Source organism: Protomyctophum parallelum (assembly GCF_964188405.1).
Source record: "Protomyctophum parallelum genome assembly, chromosome: 11".
In the NCBI taxonomy this organism is placed as follows: domain Eukaryota; kingdom Metazoa; phylum Chordata; class Actinopteri; order Myctophiformes; family Myctophidae; genus Protomyctophum; species Protomyctophum parallelum.
In genome coordinates, this window is record NC_139707.1 from 8,018,049 (window position 1) to 8,038,029 (window position 19,981).

The window sequence follows — 19,981 nt, forward strand, 5'->3', positions numbered from 1 at the left end:
TAATGTGTGTCCACTGTCCCCTCTGTGTCCCCAAACGTTCAATAATGTGTGTCCACTGTCCCCTCTGTGTCCCCAAACGTTCAATAATGTGTGTCCACTGTCCCCTCTGTGTCCCCAAATGTTCAATAATGTGTGTCCACTGTCCCCTCTGTGTCCCCAAACGTTCAATAATGTGTGTCCACTGTCCCCTCTGTGTCCCCAAATGTTCAATAATGTGTGTCCACTGTCCCCTCTGTGTCCCCAAATGTTCAATAATGTGTGTCCACTGTCCCCTCTGTGTGTCCAAACGTTCAATAATGTGTGTCCACTGTCCCCTCTGTGTCCCCACATGTTCAATAATGTGTGTCCACTGTCCCCTCTGTGTCCCCCAAATGTTCAATAATGTGTGTCCACTGTCCCCTCTGTGTCCCCAAATGTTCAATAATGTGTGTCCACTGTCCCCTCTGTGTCCCCCAAATGTTCAATAATGTGTGTCCACTGTCCCCTCTGTGTCCCCCAAATGTTCAATAATGTGTGTCCACTGTCCCCTCTGTGTCCCCAAATGTTCAATAATGTGTGTCCACTGTCCCCTCTGTGTCCCCAAACGTTCAATAATGTGTGTCCACTGTCCCCTCTGTGTCCCCAAACGTTCAATAATGTGTGTCCACTGTCCCCTCTGTGTGTCCAAATGTTCAATAATGTGTGTCCACTGTCCCCTCTGTGTCCCCAAATGTTCAATAATGTGTGTCCACTGTCCCCTCTGTGTCCCCAAACGTTCAATAATGTGTGTCCACTGTCCCCTCTGTGTCCCCAAATGTTCAATAATGTGTGTCCACTGTCCCCTCTGTGTCCCCAAACGTTCAATAATGTGTGTCCACTGTCCCCTCTGTGTCCCCAAACGTTCAATAATGTGTGTCCACTGTCCCCTCTGTGTCCCCAAACGTTCAATAATGTGTGTCCACTGTCCCCTCTGTGTCCCCAAATGTTCAATAATGTGTGTCCACTGTCCCCTCTGTGTCCCCAAACGTTCAATAATGTGTGTCCACTGTCCCCTCTGTGTCCCCAAACGTTCGAATGTGTATCCCAGATGTCTGAATACTGTGCTCGGTGCCGCGCTCCGCGTCCCAAACATTTGGGCAGAGACCAGTGCCAGCAACTCTATTCTCTGTCCCCTGCTGTGTTTCCTTATCATTTATTCCTTTCTCAGCACTTTTTCCCATTTAGAAACATGGGTCATTGATTTGGTCACAGTATCATGTGACACCTCAGTTATAATGGCCCTGTAAAATGCTGCAGTTGCTCATAATAATATAAATAGTTGACGTGCAAGTTCACGATGCATCACAGTGGGATGCTTTGTGAGCTTGTAGATCGGGTATTCAGCATGCAACGTGGAGATGACTCTGTTCTGATATAAAAACGTCAACTTTGTATGTACATAAATTATGTACAGGTATATGCCATGGTATTATTATGATATTTAGTTTAAAGTGAGGGGCAGCTCTTATCATCGTACATCATCATGCATCATCGCATACTGGCCAATCAGAATGCCTGTTGCCACAAATGTCATATTTGGCAGACATTTGAGATTCAATAATTTATTAGCATTTCAGTGAAACATTGATTGCACTTTGTCTTGGTGTGTGCTTGTTGGGGTAGACAAAACAATGCAAAACAAACACACATTAGCATAAACATGTAAAAATGCTCTAAACAAAATAAATAAAACACTTGTATGGTTCCAAAACCCACACGGGGCCGCAGTTATGTAATGTTCACATCCTGATGTGATGATTTTATTCTTTTTTTTTTTTTTATTAATGTTCACACGAAAATATTATACAACATTTTTCGAACATTTTCTTCCCCCCTTTTTTCCCTCCCCTCCCCCCAGAATATTTGGCAGACATTTGACCTAATTTCTCCTTTCAATTTCGATGGCAAATACGAGACGTGTGGGAACAAGATGACGTACATTTTCCGTTCCTTGTGGGGACAAAAGCTGTATATAGGAGTGGCTAGCGCCCCTCAAAGAAAGAAAAAAGTGCTTACAGTATCACAATATATTAAAAGGTAACCCCCTGTATTGTGATACATATTGTCTATTGGGTGGAAACCTCATAATTATGTCCAAAACGGTTACTTTTCATGATTCAAATTCAAACGTAGCAGATGTGCTACCTTCGATACGTTGGTGTGACGCTGCAGTATGATCAAGTATACCGCGTTAATTGACGGCAATCACAAAATGTTAAAACATGGAGACAGAAGGTGAACTTAAAGAAGGTCCTCCGTTCAGTTCAGGTTGAAAGTCCTTCATTCCATACAAAAACAAGGGTGGAAAAAAACACAGGTTTTTTTTTTAACCCTTGCCTTTTCATGTAAGAAAATATTTTCTCTGTGAACTTTCTCTAAGTTCACCACCTACTTGTCCTTGTAACAGAGTATTTCTATACATTGCAGTAATGGTACTTTTACATATAACATGTGAGTACTCATTGGGTGGCACATGTCTCTCTCAGCATGCGCTTGCTGCTGTTCCGCCAGTGGCCTGCAGGGGCACACATGCAAGCGTTGCATGCCTGGCCTGGCCTGCACGAGTGGCAGCAGCCGGCCACCGGTGTCTGGGTTGACATGTCTGTGTGGTGAGGTCATATGCCATTCATAGGGATCTCCTCATCTAGGTGTGGGGAGAGAGAACCAGAGAGGCCTCTCTCTTTAGTCTGGTGTTGGGTTATGTTGGTGGTGGACGGTGGTGGTGGTGGCAGGACGTTCATAGCTGACCATTCATTGTCATACAAAGTATTGCGATTATATATGTTTGGCATTCAACATTAGAAGATTAGAACATTAGAACAAAGCAACGTACATAAATGTTTTCCGTTTGGGCTTTGTTGCAAACCAAATTTACACACAGGCAAATGTTATTAAAGAAATAATCAATGAAGCCTATTATGCCTATTATGAAATAATAAAACAAATTGTGTACAATGGCCTACAAGCCATATATACAGTCATTTTTAGACTTATTTGGTTAATGGTGATAATAGCTGGTCTACAAAGCTCACAAAAACTTTCAAACATTTCTCAACATTAAAAAAAAAAAAGTTTTGCCATTAAGAATTTGATCTAAATTCTAAATGCCTAAACTAATTAGCCTGGTGAAACCACTCTCCCTGCTGGACAACATTTGCATTCTGCCAGAAGAAGGAGTCTGGTATCAGAGACGATGCGCTCCGGACCAAATCAGACCGGAGCGATATGCAGCCGTATGCGCCTATGCGGCCGCTAGAGGCGGGATCAACGCAAGACTTATGACATATTGAAGCCACAGCGCAAATGTAAACTCAACCTAACAAGACTTAGAATTATTCTGGAGATATCAAATGTTTGTCCCGCTGCTTCTGGGTTCATGGTTTCTGCTTGAGAGATCCCAGATGCAGGCAGGAGGAGGGTGAACTCAATACTGCCGCAATCTGGCGGAGTCAGGTTATAAACTAATGACACCAGGTTGTAAGTGGTTCAAAAATAATAATGAGACAAATATGACATTTGTGTTAATTTCATCCTGCTGTTTCTTTTACCACAAATGAATGGAAATCATTCTAACAATTATGCAAAGTAATTTCAATTGGCTCAAATTATTTTGATCAGGCTAATATGTAATTGAATGTGAGGCTGTTTGTTGCAGCCTGCTTGTTGTGGGAGGCTGTTTGTTGCAGCCTGGTTGTTGAGGGAGGCTGTTTGTTGCAGCCTGGTTGTTGAGGGAGGCTGTTTGTTGCAGCCTGGTTGTGGGAGGCTGTTTGTTGCAGCCTGGTTGTTGTGGGAGGCTGTTTGTTGCAGCCTGGTTGTTGTGGGAGGTTGTTTGTTACAGCCTGGTTGTTGTGGGAGGCTGTTTGTTGCAGCCTGGTTGTTGAGGGAGGCTGTTTGTTGCAGCCTGGTTGTTGTGGGAGGCTGTTTGTTGCAGCCTGGTTGTGGGAGGCTGTTTGTTGCAGCCTGGTTGTTGTGGGAGGCTGTTTGTTGCAGCCTGGTTGTTGTGGGAGGCTGTTTGTTACAGCCTGGTTGTTGTGGGAGGCTGTTTGTTGCAGCCTGGTTGTTGTGGGAGGCTGTTTGTTACAGCCTGGTTGTTGTGGGAGGCTGTTTGTTGCAGTCTAGTTGTTGTGGGAGGCTGTTTGTTGCAGCCTGGTTGTTGTGGGAGGCTGTTTGTTGCAGCCTGGTTGTTGTGGGAGGCTGTTTGTTGCAGCCTGGTTGTGGGAGGCTGTTTGTTGCAGCCTGGTTGTTGTGGGAGGCTGTTTGTTGCAGCCTGGTTGTTGTGGGAGGCTGTTTGTTGCAGCCTGGTTGTTGTGGGAGGCTGTTTGTTGCAGCCTGGTTGTTGTGGGAGGCTGTTTGTTGCAGCCTGGTTGTTGTGGGAGGCTGTTTGTTGCAGCCTGGTTGTTGTGGGAGGCTGTTTGTTGCAGCCTGGTTGTTGTGGGAGGCTGTTTGTTGCAGCCTGGTTGTTGTGGGAGGCTGTTTGTTGCAGCCTGGTTGTTGTGGGAGGCTGTTTGTTGCAGTCTAGTTGTTGTGGGAGGCTGTTTGTTGCAGTCTAGTTGTTGTGGGAGGCTGTTTGTTGCAGCCTGGTTGTTGTGGGAGGCTGTTTGTTGCAGTCTAGTTGTGGGAGGCTGTTTGTTGCAGCCTGGTTGTTGTGGGAGGCTGTTTGTTGCAGTCTAGTTGTTGTGGGAGGCTGTTTGTTGCAGCCTGGTTGTTGTGGGAGGCTGTTTGTTACAGCCTGGTTGTTGTGGGAGGCTGTTTGTTGCAGCCTGGTTGTTGTGGGAGGCTGTTTGTTGCAGTCTAGTTGTTGTGGGAGGCTGTTTGTTGCAGCCTGGTTGTTGTGGGAGGCTGTTTGTTACAGCCTGGTTGTTGTGGGAGGCTGTTTGTTGCAGCCTGGTTGTTGTGGGAGGCTGTTTGTTGCAGTCTAGTTGTTGTGGGAGGCTGTTTGTTGCAGCCTGGTTGTTGTGGGAGGCTGTTTGTTGCAGCCTGGTTGTTGTGGGAGGCTGTTTGTTGCAGCCTGGTTGTTGTGGGAGGCTGTTTGTTACAGCCTGGTTGTTGTGGGAGGCTGTTTGTTGCAGCCTGGTTGTTGTGGGAGGCTGTTTGTTGCAGTCTAGTTGTTGTGGGAGGCTGTTTGGACAGCACTAGAGAATCAGAAAGCGAGCAGAGGAATTCGACTTGGCAACGTTTGTGCAGAACAGCAGTCGACAAGTAGAGTTGACCACTTGTACAGTCTGTGAGTGTGTACTGGCACACATTGTACTAGGACAATATGACCGTATGCAGTGCAAATAGAGTTAAGGGACAAGGCAAGAAATGCAGCAGCCGGGCCAGCTACACATAATACGGTATCTGAATGGCTTCCTGTTGGAATCCCCTGCTAGTTGTTCACCCATGGCCACTGGCTCCCTGCTCTGCTTTTAGACTGGGCTTTGCATTGTTACAAACACGGTAAGAACACAGAGAGGGTATGGAGTGAACCATATAGCATAGCTCCAGGTTTGACATTGTTTAAATTGAACCATTCCAGGCTGCCTTCACCTTCAGTATCAGGTACACAAATATTCGGCCTTGAATTGTTCAAATAATGAAAGTAATAGTAAGTAAAGTAGCAAAGCCCTCCAAATAAACTATTCGTGGTCTAGCACTTTTTGCGATCATAACAATGGTTTCTTCTTGTCTACGGCTATTCGTTTGATAAGGCGAATAGACCCTTTAGTTTGGCCATAATCCCGGGTCACATTTTATATTATTATCCTAATAGAAAAGTCCAAAACATGGTTCTTGAAATGTACATATCCGATTGTCTTAGTGGATGTATTGTGGTGGGTTTCATTTCATTTCAACACAGCACCATTTAGCATTGTGTTTATCACTATTAAATAATAGCCCTATAATTAGTTTAAATAATTAATGCAATTCCAGTACTGTAAGTATGATACGATAGTCTGATACGATCTACTTTAAAATCTTTATTTTAAACTGTTCAGTTTCTCCCAATGTGATCCAGATGGGCTCTGCAGTGTGTTGCTATAGTGGGTCTGCCCACCCCGACACTTTAACGAGTGTCCAGGGCTGGATGGAACAAATTCCTCATTTTGGATTCCAGGTTTTGAAAAACGCCTTTCTAATCTTCCTTGCTCTAAATGACCAGTGGAATGATTGGCATCATTTTAATAAAAGACGGTAAAGTGGGCTGGAATGTTCTGCGAGCATCGCCCCAGTGTTTTTTCTCTCTCTCTCTCTCTCTCTCTCTCTCTCTCTCTCTCTCTTGATCATAAATTGCCTGTTCTGGGCTGGCTTAGGGCCTTTGTGGTTAACCAACATTTCTGAGATAGGTGACCTACATACCTCTGGTCTCTTCCAATGACCCACCTGTTGAACCGCAAGATTCCAACTGTGGGATGAGATGAGCATGCTGTGTGCGCGTGCGTGTGCGCGTGCGCGTGGTGGCATCTGGGAGCCAAAGAAACCTGCAGTCTCCAGAAAATATGTATGCTTTCCACAACAGTAAATCATTGTTGTTAAAAATCGACATTGTGCAATAGCCTTTTTTTAAAGGTTGATTATAGAACATAGTGAGTTGGGGAGTTCAGAGAGGTCTCCTGGGTCACTGACACTGTCTTTTAAAGTGTTCATGTTTCTTCCAACTTGTAGAGTGTATCGTCTGAAACAGCTGCAACTGTATTATTGAGACTGTAGGTCGCGTTTACTATCAAAACCTGCATCTCCCATCCGTCACTCCACATCACGTCTCCATATATGGTCACGCCTCGTGATATCACGTCTCCATATATTATGGTCACACCTCGTGACATATCACGTGACATCATGAAGACCCTTAGATCTCCATAGCTAATATGGTTTCTGCCTCGGGTTTGAGTAAATGGTGCTGGTGCTGTGACTGGCCAGTCGCTGTGATTGACAGCCTACACCTAACCCTAACCTTAACCTCAGTAACCTAACCCTAACCTCAGTAAAACTATACCTAAACCTAACCCTAACCTTAACCTCAGTAACCTAACCCTAACCCTAACCTCAGTAAAACTATACCTAAACCTAACCCTAACCTTAACCTCAGTAAAACTATACCTAAACCTAACCTCAGTAAACTATACCTAAACCTAACCTCAGTAAAACTAACGCAGTGGCTGGGGGGCGTTTCCAAGAACCCGAATCCGAGGCAGAAACCATATTAGCATCTCCATATATGGTTGTCAGTCCAGTACATCCCGCCTTGTGTCACGCTCTGACATCATCAAATGGATAACCAACCATACATGGAGAAGACTGGATCATCACCTAGATCTGCATATATGGAGCCGGCCAGCAACTCTATATCTGACCACAAACCTCAAACCCTTAGATCTCCATATATGGCGCTGACCTGTTCTGACATTCCATATGTTGATCCTGTCCCACCCGTCCTTCCTGTTCTGACGTTCCATATGTTGATCTGACCTCATCAAACCCTGTACACTCAAGACACGCACCATATATGGCCAGTAAATAATTAATTCCATGTTGATCTGACCCCCCCATGCCAAAGCGCCAGCGCTCGCCCAGCAGTCTGCCGTCACCCAGGCAGATGCGTGCACGTGAGCTTCTCGCTCTCAGGGCGTCTTACTGGTTCCATACTGGGAGAATTTACAGATACAGCTGTATTATTGTAGAACCGAGGTCTTCAACCGTTTTCCAGGTCAAGGACCCCCTAGATGAGAGAGATGAAGCAGGGATCTGTTCCCCATCACACAAACATTTGGCGGATGGCGGAGCCACTGTAGTAACGCTGAGGACCTGTCGAATATACATTAACAGTACAGATGCAGCTGTAGTAGAAGGCTACTTTTTTTTTAACAGTAGAGATTCTCAAACAACAACGTTCACCCGGTTTGGGGATTAGAAGAAAGTAGTGTGGCTACAGCCAAACGGCATGTGGGGGCTTGTAGATCGCTTATTTGGGGAAGTTTTGGAAACCTTTTGAGAACCTAGTTCAAAAAAAGCTTTTCACCAAAAGTGTGTAAATCTCCATGACAAACCCATGCATAAAGACTTAGGGGCTGGAGCACGGAGAAGTACAGAGGGCTGCAACTGTTAATCCAACTATAGCTGATTCAATTTATTATGAAAGTTAATAATCAATCCCTATTTTGACCCATACCATTTCTTTCTTTCTTTCTTTCTTTCTTTGTTCTTAATCGAAGAAGTGATAATTGCTAAGAAAGCAATTGATAGTCCCAGCCCTATTTGAGATGATTGTGTGTGTGTGTGTGTGTGTGTGTGTGTGTGTGTGTGTGTGTGTGTGCGTGCGCGCTGTTTCTATGTTGTTATGACGGGCACAGGAAGTCGCTGGTACATGACCCCGACTGGAGAGGATGCAGGTGCATGGACGGCCGCTGGGACAATGTTTTTAAATCCACCTCGTATGTGTGTGTATGTGTGCGTGTGTGTGTGTGTGTGTGCGTGCGTGTTCATGGGCCTGTGTGTGTGTGTGTGTGTGTGTGTGTGTGTGTGTGTGTGTGTGTGTTTTATGTTGCTGCATGAACGCCTACGGCCTTTTGCGTAGGGTTGGGTATCGATTGTGCGTTTATCCATATTTTTTAAACGCTGCCAGAATGGATACTTTTCAATGTAACAAAATTCATAGCATTTCAATATATTACACTGTATATATGTTACAGTAATATCTAGTTTTAGTTGACTAAATATAAATCATAAGATTTTAGTGGACTTAATCTACAGTTGGTTTTGTTGTAGTGGTCCTAGCATGGTAGTGGTTCTAGCATGGTAGCGGTTTTAGCATGGTAGCGGTCCTAGCATGGTAGCGGTTTTAGCAATGTACTGGTTCTAGCATGGTAGCGGTTTTAGCATGGTAGCGGTTCTAGCATGGTAGCGGTTTTAGCATGGTAGCGGTTCTAGCATGGTAGCGGTTCTAGCATGGTAGCGGTTCTAGCATGGTAGCGGTTCTAGCATGGTAGCGGTTCTAGCATGGTAGCGGTTCTAGCATGGTAGCGGTTTTAGCATGTTAGCGGTTCTAGCATGGTAGCGGTTTTAGCATGGTAGCGGTTCTAGCATGGTAGCGGTTTTAGCATGGTAGTGGTTCTAGCATGGTAGCGGTTCTAGCATGGTAGCGGTTTTAGCATGGTAGCGGTTCTAGCATGGTAGCGGTTCTAGCATGGTAGCGGTTCTAGCATGGTAGCGGTTTTAGCATGGTAGCGGTTCTAGCATGGTAGCGGTTCTAGCATGGTAGTGGTTCTAGCATGGTAGCGGTTTTAGCATGGTAGCGGTTCTAGCATGGTAGCGGTTTTAGCATGGTAGCGGTTCTAGCATGGTAGCGGTTTTAGCATGGTAGTGGTTCTAGCATGGTAGCGGTTCTAGCATGGTAGCGGTTTTAGCATGGTAGCGGTTCTAGCATGGTAGCGGTTCTAGCATGGTAGCGGTTCTAGCATGGTAGCGGTTTTAGCATGGTAGCGGTTCTAGCATGGTAGCGGTTCTAGCATGGTAGCGGTTCTAGCATGGTAGCGGTTCTAGCATGGTAGCGGTTCTAGCATGGTAGCGGTTCTAGCATGGTAGCGGTTTTAGCATGGTAGCGGTTATAGCATGGTAGCGGTTCTAGCATGGTAGCGGTTTTAGCATGGTAGCGGTTCTAGCATGGTAGCGGTTCTAGCATGGTAGCGGTTCTAGCATGGTAGCGGTTCTAGCATGGTAGCGGTTCTAGCATGGTAGCGGTTCTAGCATGGTAGCGGTTTTAGTATGGTAGCGGTTCTAGCATGGTACGCAACCCTAATTTTGGGCCAGTATTTCTAACTACCACCTTCCTTTCTGTCCTCCTAACAGGAAATGGCAGTGCGTGCCTTGAAGCAGACAGGAAGCAGAAACATCGAGGCGGCCTTAGAGTACATCAGTAAGATGGGCTACCTGGACCCCCGCACCGAACTCATCGTCCGTGTCATCAAACAGACCTCGCCAGGTAAACACACACGCTTGCACACACACGCACACACACACACACAGCTCTCAATGCGTCGTTATGTGACACATTGTGATCATGTAGAGTCAGTGGCATGCACAGATAGACACTAGGAGGTGCTAGACGCACCCCCTGCCCTTTTGGCAATGTGCCCTTTTGAGGGGGAAAAAGGGCAGGAACCCCTTTTGGTGTTAGCATCATGTTATGCTTTAGCTATTGAAAAATAGCAGATCTACAAGCTCATAGCGCGCCACCGAGTGGCGCGGTACGAGCTTGTAGGTCTGCTATTTTTTTTTTCTTTTCGAAGAACGACTGACATAGAAACGTAGCTTTTTCAGTAAACTGTCAGGATGTAGAAGAACATTTTTAGAATCTGATCTCAGGTCAGAATGGGTTAAGGCAACCGGCCGGTTCCACGTGCTAGGTGCCCTTTTTTTCACTTGAGCACCTGCCCCTCTAAATGTCTGTGCACGCCACTGTGTAGAGTAGTGCTTCACAATTCATCGAAAAAAGAGCAAGGTCTAGATTCAGACACCTATGCACTCTCATTTAGTGAAGAATCGTGCAGCACTCGTTTCCTGTCTAATTAATTTTAGTCTTATGTTTTTGTTCATCTCAATTCTTGTCGAGGAAAATCGAGATGTATCATGATTATAATCGATTGTAAATGGATACGTTTAATGAACTGCACGCCTCTATTGCATGTTGTAAGTAACCTAACGCTACTCATGATTAAATCTTCCTGGTCCTCTCAGGAAAAGGTGGCATGCCAAACTCCATGGACCATCGCCCCCCGCTGGAGGCTTCAGGGGAAGCAGGTGCCATGCCGTCGTACCACCAGATGGGCGCGCCCATGTACGATGGCGTGGCAGCGGCGTACGGTCCGGAGGGACCCTACATGGGCGCTCCCCCCGTTATGAACTACATGATGCCCCCGTCTGGTGCAGCGCAGGGTCCTGCCATGGGTAACCCCATGGGCAGACCCCCCAGCATGGGTGCCTACCCCCCGGGTATGGCTCCGCAGAGCAACCCAGGAAACGCCATGTACCCGCCTGGGGCTCAGCAGAAGGCTTACCCTGGCAACATGGAGCAACATGGGCCCATGATCAGCTACAATGTGGCTGGCCAGCCCCTGCAGCTCCAACCCCAGCCTCCAGGGGGCCCGGTGCCGGGTCCCCACTATGACTACAGCCACCCGCGGCCTCACATGATGGAGCCCTCGGGCTATGGGGTCAAGAGGAGCGCCTCTTTCCAGAACAAGATGGCGCCTCCTCCCATGGCGAACGGGCCGGGAGGTGGGGTGGGTGCAGGAGGAGCTGGTGGGTACCCCGTCAACATGTACCTGCCACCCCACACCCACTCACATCCGCGCCAAGCCAGCCCCACCTCCCACCAGGTCCACATGATGTCCCGCTCCCCTGGCGGGGCGCCGGGGCCGTTGGGGCCGGACTTCGCTGACCTCCCCCAGAGCCTCCTCACCCCCTCCAGGGCCAGCCTCAACCTGGACTTGTACGAGCACCACTGGGCCGGGCCTCCGGGACCTGAGGGGGCCCCTCCCGCTAGACAACCCCAGCCGCAGGGCCCGTTCAGGGGGGAAGTTCGAAGCGTGCCCAGCCGAACCAACTCCTTCAACAACCGCCCGGCCGGGCCCCCCAACGGCGCCCGGCCCGCCATGGCGGTAGCGCCGCCCACAGCCAGCAAACAGGACGCCTCCCTGGGCCCCCCCAACACCATCACAGCAGTGACCTCACCGCCCATCCAGCAGCCCGTGAAGAGCATCCGGGTGATGAGGCCTGAACCCAAGACGGCGGTGGGACCCTGCCACCCCGGCTGGATGGCCGCCCAAGCTCAGGCCCAGGAGACGGCCGAACCCCTGGCCTACATGCCAGAGGAGCCTTACCCCCTGGAGCCGCCGGCTCAGGAGCCTCGCTGCCCGCCTCCCCCGTACCCCAAGACGCTGCTCATGTCCGAGCCCGGGGCAATGGAAGCGGCCGGAGCGATGTGCGGAGCCTCCGAGCCACTCGCCGCGGTGGGAGGAGGCCCCTCTTCTTCCAGAGGCGTGCACGCCGCTTGCGGGAGCGGAGGGAGCGCGGGGAAGGGGGAGGAGAACCAGCAGCACGGGAAGGACAAGACGAAGGCGACGAAGGGGGAGAAGGCGGTGAAGGACAAGAAGCAGATCCAGACGTCGCCGGTCCCCGTCAGGAAGAACGGCCGCGACGAGGAGAAGAGGGAGTCGCGCATCAAGAGCTACTCCCCGTTCGCCTTCAAGTTCTACATGGAGCAGCACATCGAGAACGTCATGAAGACGTACCAGCAGAAGATGAACCGCAGGCTGCAGCTGGAGCAGGAGATGTCCAAGGTGAGAGGATTTAAATGATATACAGGCTGCAACTGGAGCAGGAGATGTCCAAAGGTGAGAGGACCACATGCTTTTAAATGATATACAGGCGGCTTCATTTGCCTGTGACAGTTTTGCGACTATTTGCAATTTTTTTACATCACAAGCAGTTGCAATTTATGAATGTGAGAAACACGGGGTTGCAGATCGTGTCTAATTAAGGTATTCTGGTGCACATCATCTGGCCTGCGCCAATATTTGATACATACGTAATGCAATGACACACACACACACACACACATATATACAGTGTGTATATATATATATATATATATCTATATTAACAAGTGAGAACTTGTACCCAACACATGGCAAGAAACCCAAAGCCACAACAGCTACGTCGCTATTGCAACACCCACAACACCATCTTACACACTACACTCACACACACTCACACGGGCAGTGACGTCACACAGTTACCCTTCACAGTGTTGCAACGCTATCTCCTCCTATCGCGCCCATCGACCACACTCAACACCACCCGCCAAAAAATGCTCATTGCACTGCCACCAAAGATGCCTCCCGTCCACACTCACGGCGGCAATGCATTTGTTTACTACAAACATTATCGCCCCAAGCACCCACACCCCCAGAACACTGTTGCCCTTTCACCACACTAAATTCGCCAGGTCTATGCAAGTGAGCACAAATTAGTTACGTGTGAGAAAATTCATTCACAAGCCCACAAATGCCATTCAAATGCCATTCAACACACACTACGACTCGCTTACAATTCGCGAACCTGGCAACTACTACTCCGTCTTTTAATTGGCTACTAGCTCTCAGCCTGTGCTGCTCTGATCTCTGAGTCTCCCTGACAGTCCTGTCCACTGTCCGGACTCCGCAGGAGAAAAAAAACGAGGAAGGAGGAAGGATATAAAATATCGCTCTCTCAGCGAATCTCTTAGTTACATCAACATTCTTCTTTGACAGTTTTTGGTTTGTACCAAACTATTACAATTACACTGTTCGAATTCGCCATTTCGCCTGCCAGCCATACTGCCGAGTACATTTGATTGCGCACACGCACGCCTGGAAGCCATGATCTCTCTCTCTCTCGCCACGCCACGCACGCACGCACACACACAGGAATAGCCGTGCAACCTATACACGGCGCCAGCGAGACAGGACGTTATAATCTTGAGTTTCATTAAATAACTGTCTTTCTCCGCACGTGCACGTGCGCACACAACATTATTCAAGTGAAATGCGTAACGCCAATATTGGGCTAATATAGGCTACCAATATGTGGGTAGCCTACAGGGATATACCCACGGAATGAATATATATATATATATATATATAATCATCTATACCAGGGCTGCCCACACTTTTTTTTTACTTCAGAGCTACTTTCAAAACGTCCAGCGCATATACCCACCAAATAAAACTATCATCCCATTGCTGAAAATAGTTACAAAATGTAATTGAGGAGCCTTTCATAGGCTACATACAGTGGTGTCTCGTTCGTCTGTACCAGGCTGACTTCTATAGGTTTTGAAAGGTACCTTTCATTTTTTTATTCTTTATTTACCCAGGGAAGTAGCTGAGCACAGGTGCTCATTTTCAGCAACGCCCTGCACATCGAAACACACACAAAATGTCATGTCAAAGGTACCTCTGGACGCCACACCTCTGATGGGTGGGGTTTAGTCTTAAGGGGTGTGTTTCTTTCACCCACTGTGTAATACAATAAATGGACGGTAGGTGGCAGTAGTACAGAGGCCAGAGAACTATAACACAAACGCACATGGAATGGGAAATAGAGGGGGGGGAAATGGAAATGGTAGGGTTTTTATTTTTGGTATTTCAGCGGTTTTGTCGGCCAGCGCCAAAAATGCTCCCCGACAGCATAATCGGAGCAAATACTGGGCAGTGTGTATGAGCCATAACGTGTTGACTACACTACACTACACTAATAAGGACACATAATAACAACTAATAACCCATCCGTTACTACATGTGGAGTCAACTCCCGCAATTTCCTTCTTCCCATAGTGCGCGGCAATATAACTCTGGGATGAGCGGCCGCAAAGCGGCCGCGAAATTCTAGTGTATATATATATATATTATTTTTTAGACAGGGGCGACCTGCCTACAGTATGTCCTCCATCCAATCACTGGCTGCATGCATGTCCTTACTGTCCATTACTTTGACCTCTGGTCATCTGACCCCTATTCAGAGAGATTTTGAAACATTTTGAAAAGAGACCAAATCCAATCACAGTTAGGTAATGTTGAAATGTGAAATGAAATGTTTGGTAACACTTTCTATGAAGCCCACATTTATATGGGTGTCCGATGGGTGTCAAATACATTCAATGTGGGGGTTCTTGACATGAAAAGGTTTGGGAACCACTGCTGTAAGAAGCAGAATGTTGGTGCCGTATTTCCACAAGACTGTGCAGCTGTATAACATACAAAACACGATACTATAAGAAAGTATAAGAAAATAAATTACACCATTAAATTGTACAGGCAAGAGTTAAACTCTAAACCTTCTGCAAAAGGAACTTAAGCTGAAAGCTTAAGCTTAAGCTTTATAAACAGAATAAACAGCAAAATGACAAAAGGCCAGGAGCCAGATTCCATCCAGATTGAGCACCCTTGGCAGTTGGCGCCCCTGCCGCCCCTAATGGAGGGTATGCTCCATAGAGTATTAAAAGGATAGAGACTGAACCGCAGCGACAAAACTTCTGGCCAAACAGAAAGGTCCGATCTGACTGCATTAAACGACGGCAAAGTGACTTTAAACTCACTTTGCCACTCGATTTGCCACTCACGTTATGCACGCGCATACCCTCTGTTCCTCCTAGGCCGGCCTATCAGAAGCGGAGCAGGAGCAAATGCGGAAGATGCTGAATCAGAAGGAGTCCAACTACAACCGCCTGCGGCGTGCCAAAATGGACAAGGCCATGTTCGTCAAGTTCAAGACTCTGGGAATCGGCGCCTTCGGCGAGGTGTGCCTGACGCGCAAGGTGGACACCGGCGCCCTCTATGCCATGAAGACGCTACGCAAGAAGGACGTCCTGAACCGCAACCAGGTAAGGAAACGGATGAAATGCGGCAAGAGATGTTTGTGATCCGGCGAGCCGCCACCGTGTCCGAAACGGTCGAGAAATGACAGAGTTACCGTGTGGGGGTCCCTGGGGGGTCCCTGGAACATCCAGACCCCCAGGAATGCGGCCATGGGGGGCTGGCCCGGTTCAATTATTTTGAAATGAGAACAAAAAACATTTACCGTACGTGACAAAAAGAACAGATCTACATGCTCACAACGTGCTGCAGCGTGATCCTACTGTATGTATACCCTACGATAGGTGCTGTAGCAAAACATTTAGCGCGACATTCTGAATTATACCATTCTATATTCTATGATTTAGTTTTTGCCGCACTGCCTGTCTTTGGGCATTGCACAGAGACTCATTATTGCACTGAAAGATTGTTATATAGGCCTGGAAATTTAAATATTCTGGAAAAGTTTTGGAAATTAATTTGTCAAAATGGGTGGGAAATTTGGGAACCCTTGTTAACAGCATTGCATTCCAATGGAATAACTGTTTGTTTGCATGGACCCCCCCCCCAGGTGGCCCACGTGAAGGCGGAGCGGGACATCCTGGCCGAGGCGGACAACGAGTGGGTGGTGCGTCTGTACTACTCCTTCCAGGACCGCGACAGCCTGTACTTCGTCATGGACTACATCCCCGGCGGAGACATGATGAGCCTGCTCATCCGCATGGGCGTCTTCCCCGAGACGCTGGCGCGCTTCTACATCGCCGAGCTGACGCTGGCCATCGAGAGCGTCCACAAGATGGGCTTCATCCACCGCGACATCAAGCCCGACAACATCCTGATCGACCTGGACGGGCACATCAAGCTGACCGACTTCGGCCTGTGCACCGGCTTCCGCTGGACGCACAACTCTAAGTACTACCAGAAAGGTGAGGCCGGGGCGGGTCCCCGATGTGGATACAGGCCTGTCACCGTGAGGCCGGGGCGGGGCCCCGATGTGGAGACAGGCCTGTCACCAGTGGCGTGCACAGATAAGACACTAGGGGGTGCTAGAGCACCCCCTGCCCTTTTTGGCAAGAAAAAAAAAAGAAGAAAAAAAAAATCTTTTTTTTTGTAGTGTGTGGACCATGGTGACATTGATCAAATCTTGATAAAAAATGCTTCTACTATATTATTTAGGCCCCCACAATCTAAAGCTATATATGTTTCTATGTCTAAAAAAAATAGCAGACCTACAAGCTCGTAGCGCGCCACTCGGTGGCGCGCTATGAGCTTGTAGATCTGCTATTTTTCAATAGCTATAAAGCACCAAAATGGGTTCCCGCCCCAAAATGCGCTGCACAAGGTGCCCTTTTTTCACTTGAGCACCTGCCCCTCTAAATGTCTGTGCACGCCACTGCCTGTCACCATTGTGACATAATCGTCCCCTCGCAATTATCTTTTCATAATCGTCATAATTGTTTCCATGTTGTATAAAAATGGTGAATATGTCAGTAATTTCTTTGTATATTTCAGTTATTTGTCATATCTTCCCTGTGCATTCTTTGATTACCAGGCAGAAACATAAATATTCTTTATTCATTATGTTCCAAATTACAATGTTCAATGCCAAAAAAAATACAATTAAATCGTTAATCGCAATTATTTGTGTGACAATTAATGAATTGTCAATTTAAATTTGTAATCGTTACAGCTGTAGTTCTTGATTCAAATATGTATTATTCAGTGGACGCTATATGTGGCTGGGAAATAAATAATGTAATGTTGAATAATCGTCGACTTTGAGGAGGCCAGGTTGAAAGTGGTATTCAACCAATGAAAAGTATTAACAAGAGCTTGTTATGCAATGTTGCTATCTGACAGCAACGATGTGTAAAATCAGCACACGCACACGCACACACACACACACACACACACACACACACACACACACACACACACACACACACACACACACACACACACACACACACACACACACACACAGGGTCTCTTTTTTTTACCTTTATTTAACCAGTAAAATACATCAAGTCTCCTTTTCAAGTGGGAACTGGCCAAGAGGCAGAGATAAAATGACACTTCAAGGTGATGCTTTTGAAACTTTTCAAAGCCAATTTGAGCCTGGTCTGCAGGCCATTCCACATTTTCCCACGGGTGTTTTTAAGTGTTTGATAAAATGCTGTGCCGATTAATAATTTCAATTACCCCCCCCCCCCCCCCCACACACACACACACACACACCTTTTATAGCACAAAACATACAGTATTAGTATTAGTATGTAATACAGTGAACATACAAATATAAGAAGGGTAAAGTGCTAGGCTGAGGCAACCTAATGTAAAACACAATGAAACATAGAATATAGAATATCCAGAATAAGGGGCACGGTGGCACAGTTGGTAGTGCTGTCGCCTCAGAGCTAGAAGGTCCTGGGTTCGATTCCTGCTGGGGACGCTGTGGGCACTGGCGGCGTGTTCCCTCCTCCGCGTCATCAGTGCCCATACCCGAGGCGGGGGTTGGCGATAGGGCCTTTCTGTGTGGAGTTTGCATGTTCTCCCCGTGTCCCCTAGGGTAGGTACCCTCACAAAAACATGCAGAAATCCTGGTCTCTAAAACTACCTCCCCCTGGCCAGCTGGGGCCCCTGATGGAGGGGAAAGGAACTGGTCGGAATAACGTGTCCCTTCCACGCGCTACGTCCGGCCGGGGAAATTCCCCTCTGTCAGGTGAAAAGAAGCAGCTTGGACTCCTCATGCATAGAAGGAGGCATGAGGTCAGTCCGCTGCCCCCCCCAGGTTGGCAGAGGAAGTGTAGCGCCCAGGATTACATTAGATAATTGGCACTGGGTGAAAAAGAAAACTGGGTTACAAAATCGTGGGATAAAAATTTAAGAAAAAAATAATAATATCCAGAATACATGACTGCAGTATATAAGACAACAAAACAAAAGACATACAGTATATTGCATTATCATCTTCTGTATGTACAGTAACACCACGTGTTCCTCTCTTGGCCCTCTGCAGGAAGCCACGTCCGACAGGACAGCATGGAGCCCAGTGACTTCTGGGACGACGTGTCCAACTGTCGCTGTGGCGACCGGCTGATGACCACGCTGGAGCAGCGCGCCACGCGGCAGCACCAACGCTGCCTGGCCCACTCCCTGGTGGGCACGCCCAACTACATCGCCCCCGAGGTGCTGCTTCGCAAAGGTGGGCGCTACAGGGATCTCGGTTACCGATTCGTTCATTAACCCATTCTGACCTGAGATCAGATTCATACGAGGTTTCCACTGGACACACACTGGTCTGATCAACCCATTCTGACCTGAGATCAGATTCTAAAAAATGTCAGTCGTTCTTCGATTTTTTCAAAAATAGCAGACCTACAAGCTCATATCGCGCCACTCGGTGGCGCGATATGAGCTTGTAGGTCTGCTATTTTTCAATAGCTAAAGCATAACATGATGCTGACACCAAAATGGGTTCCCGTCTAAAATGGGTTAATTGATAATAATTGATAACCTTATCGGTCGATTAAACCGGTTAGTTGATAAGCGGCGTTTAATTATTTTTATCTGAGAATCTTCATTTCCCTCAATGTCTTAACGTAAAAAATCTACATAAAAGAAAGAATACAAAAGGCATATTATAATATTCCTTAATCTAATGTTTATTTGACCATTTTATCTTTTATGTGGAATAAAATGAAATGTAAAGTGCACTGTCTTGTCTGTCACATCACATGCAAAAGCAGAGACATTTCTGTGGCTACCAAGGTGGGGGGGGACTTTTTTTTTTATGGTTACATGTGATGGTTACATTCACAGCAGTAAAACAGAAAACTGGACTTTTAGAACCGCAGTATTTTCTTTGAATTGTTAACTTCTACGTTTATTTGAAGAATTAACATCCCTGGGTGGCACCAGGGGGGCAGTCAGACAGATATTTTGTGAAGCCACTAAGGAAATCGTAGTTCATATAATGGCCTGTTGTGGCGCTGTCATTGGACCCAGAAAAACCCATAGCCCCATAGAAGTCCATGTATTTGGGCCCAACTTCACCTAGACTGTATTACCTTAATAAACATGGTCATGAATACTTTCTGCTTCCAGTCACTAGTTTAAAGTCTCATTTCTAATGTCATAATATTCTTTTTGGAAAATTATGGTCCCATTAATTAAAAAAATGACCATAAAGTCGCGTATGTTCTGAGGGGCGTGGCTACCGTTACAGTCTATGATCGGGATTCCCCTCCCACTCAAGTCTAAATAAAAACCAACGGAGAAGAAGGGGGGAAGTCCCGCCTCGTTGTCTGGGCCAGCCAATGGCCAGCTGGGCCAAAACGGAGCCTGCCAATGGCCAGCTGGGCCCAAACGGATCTAGAAAGATGGCGACTTACAGTGCAGGAATAACAGGCTTCATTTTACGTCCATTTTAGACCCGGGGAACGTTTTGTCCATATTTTTTTACAGTCTATGGGTGGCACGGAAAGACCAGAGTATGCTTATCTATGTATACCGGTATATGAATACAGTGTTCAGCGGTTTTGTACCTAAATCCCCATTGTTCTGTTGTGGGGAGATCGTTCATATATTAT

The 19,981-nt window shown here is 47.1% G+C and overlaps 1 protein-coding gene across 3 annotated transcripts in view; it reads left to right on the forward strand.

The window, feature by feature from the left end:
* The window catches only part of lats2 (large tumor suppressor kinase 2), a 41,010-nt gene that overhangs the window by 14,665 nt on the left and 6,364 nt on the right, over positions 1-19,981 (forward strand). For all 3 annotated transcript variants that reach the window (XR_014569974.1, XR_014569975.1, XM_083776995.1), the window contains exons 2-6: positions 9,844-9,976; positions 10,732-12,335; positions 15,191-15,418; positions 15,961-16,315; positions 18,409-18,594. Coding sequence is in view for 1 of the 3 variants with exons in the window: in XM_083776995.1 (XP_083633121.1) it covers positions 9,844-9,976; positions 10,732-12,335; positions 15,191-15,418; positions 15,961-16,315; positions 18,409-18,594 (2,506 nt within the window). In the remaining 2 variants the exon portion in view is untranslated. The remainder of the gene's footprint in view (positions 1-9,843; positions 9,977-10,731; positions 12,336-15,190; positions 15,419-15,960; positions 16,316-18,408; positions 18,595-19,981) is intronic.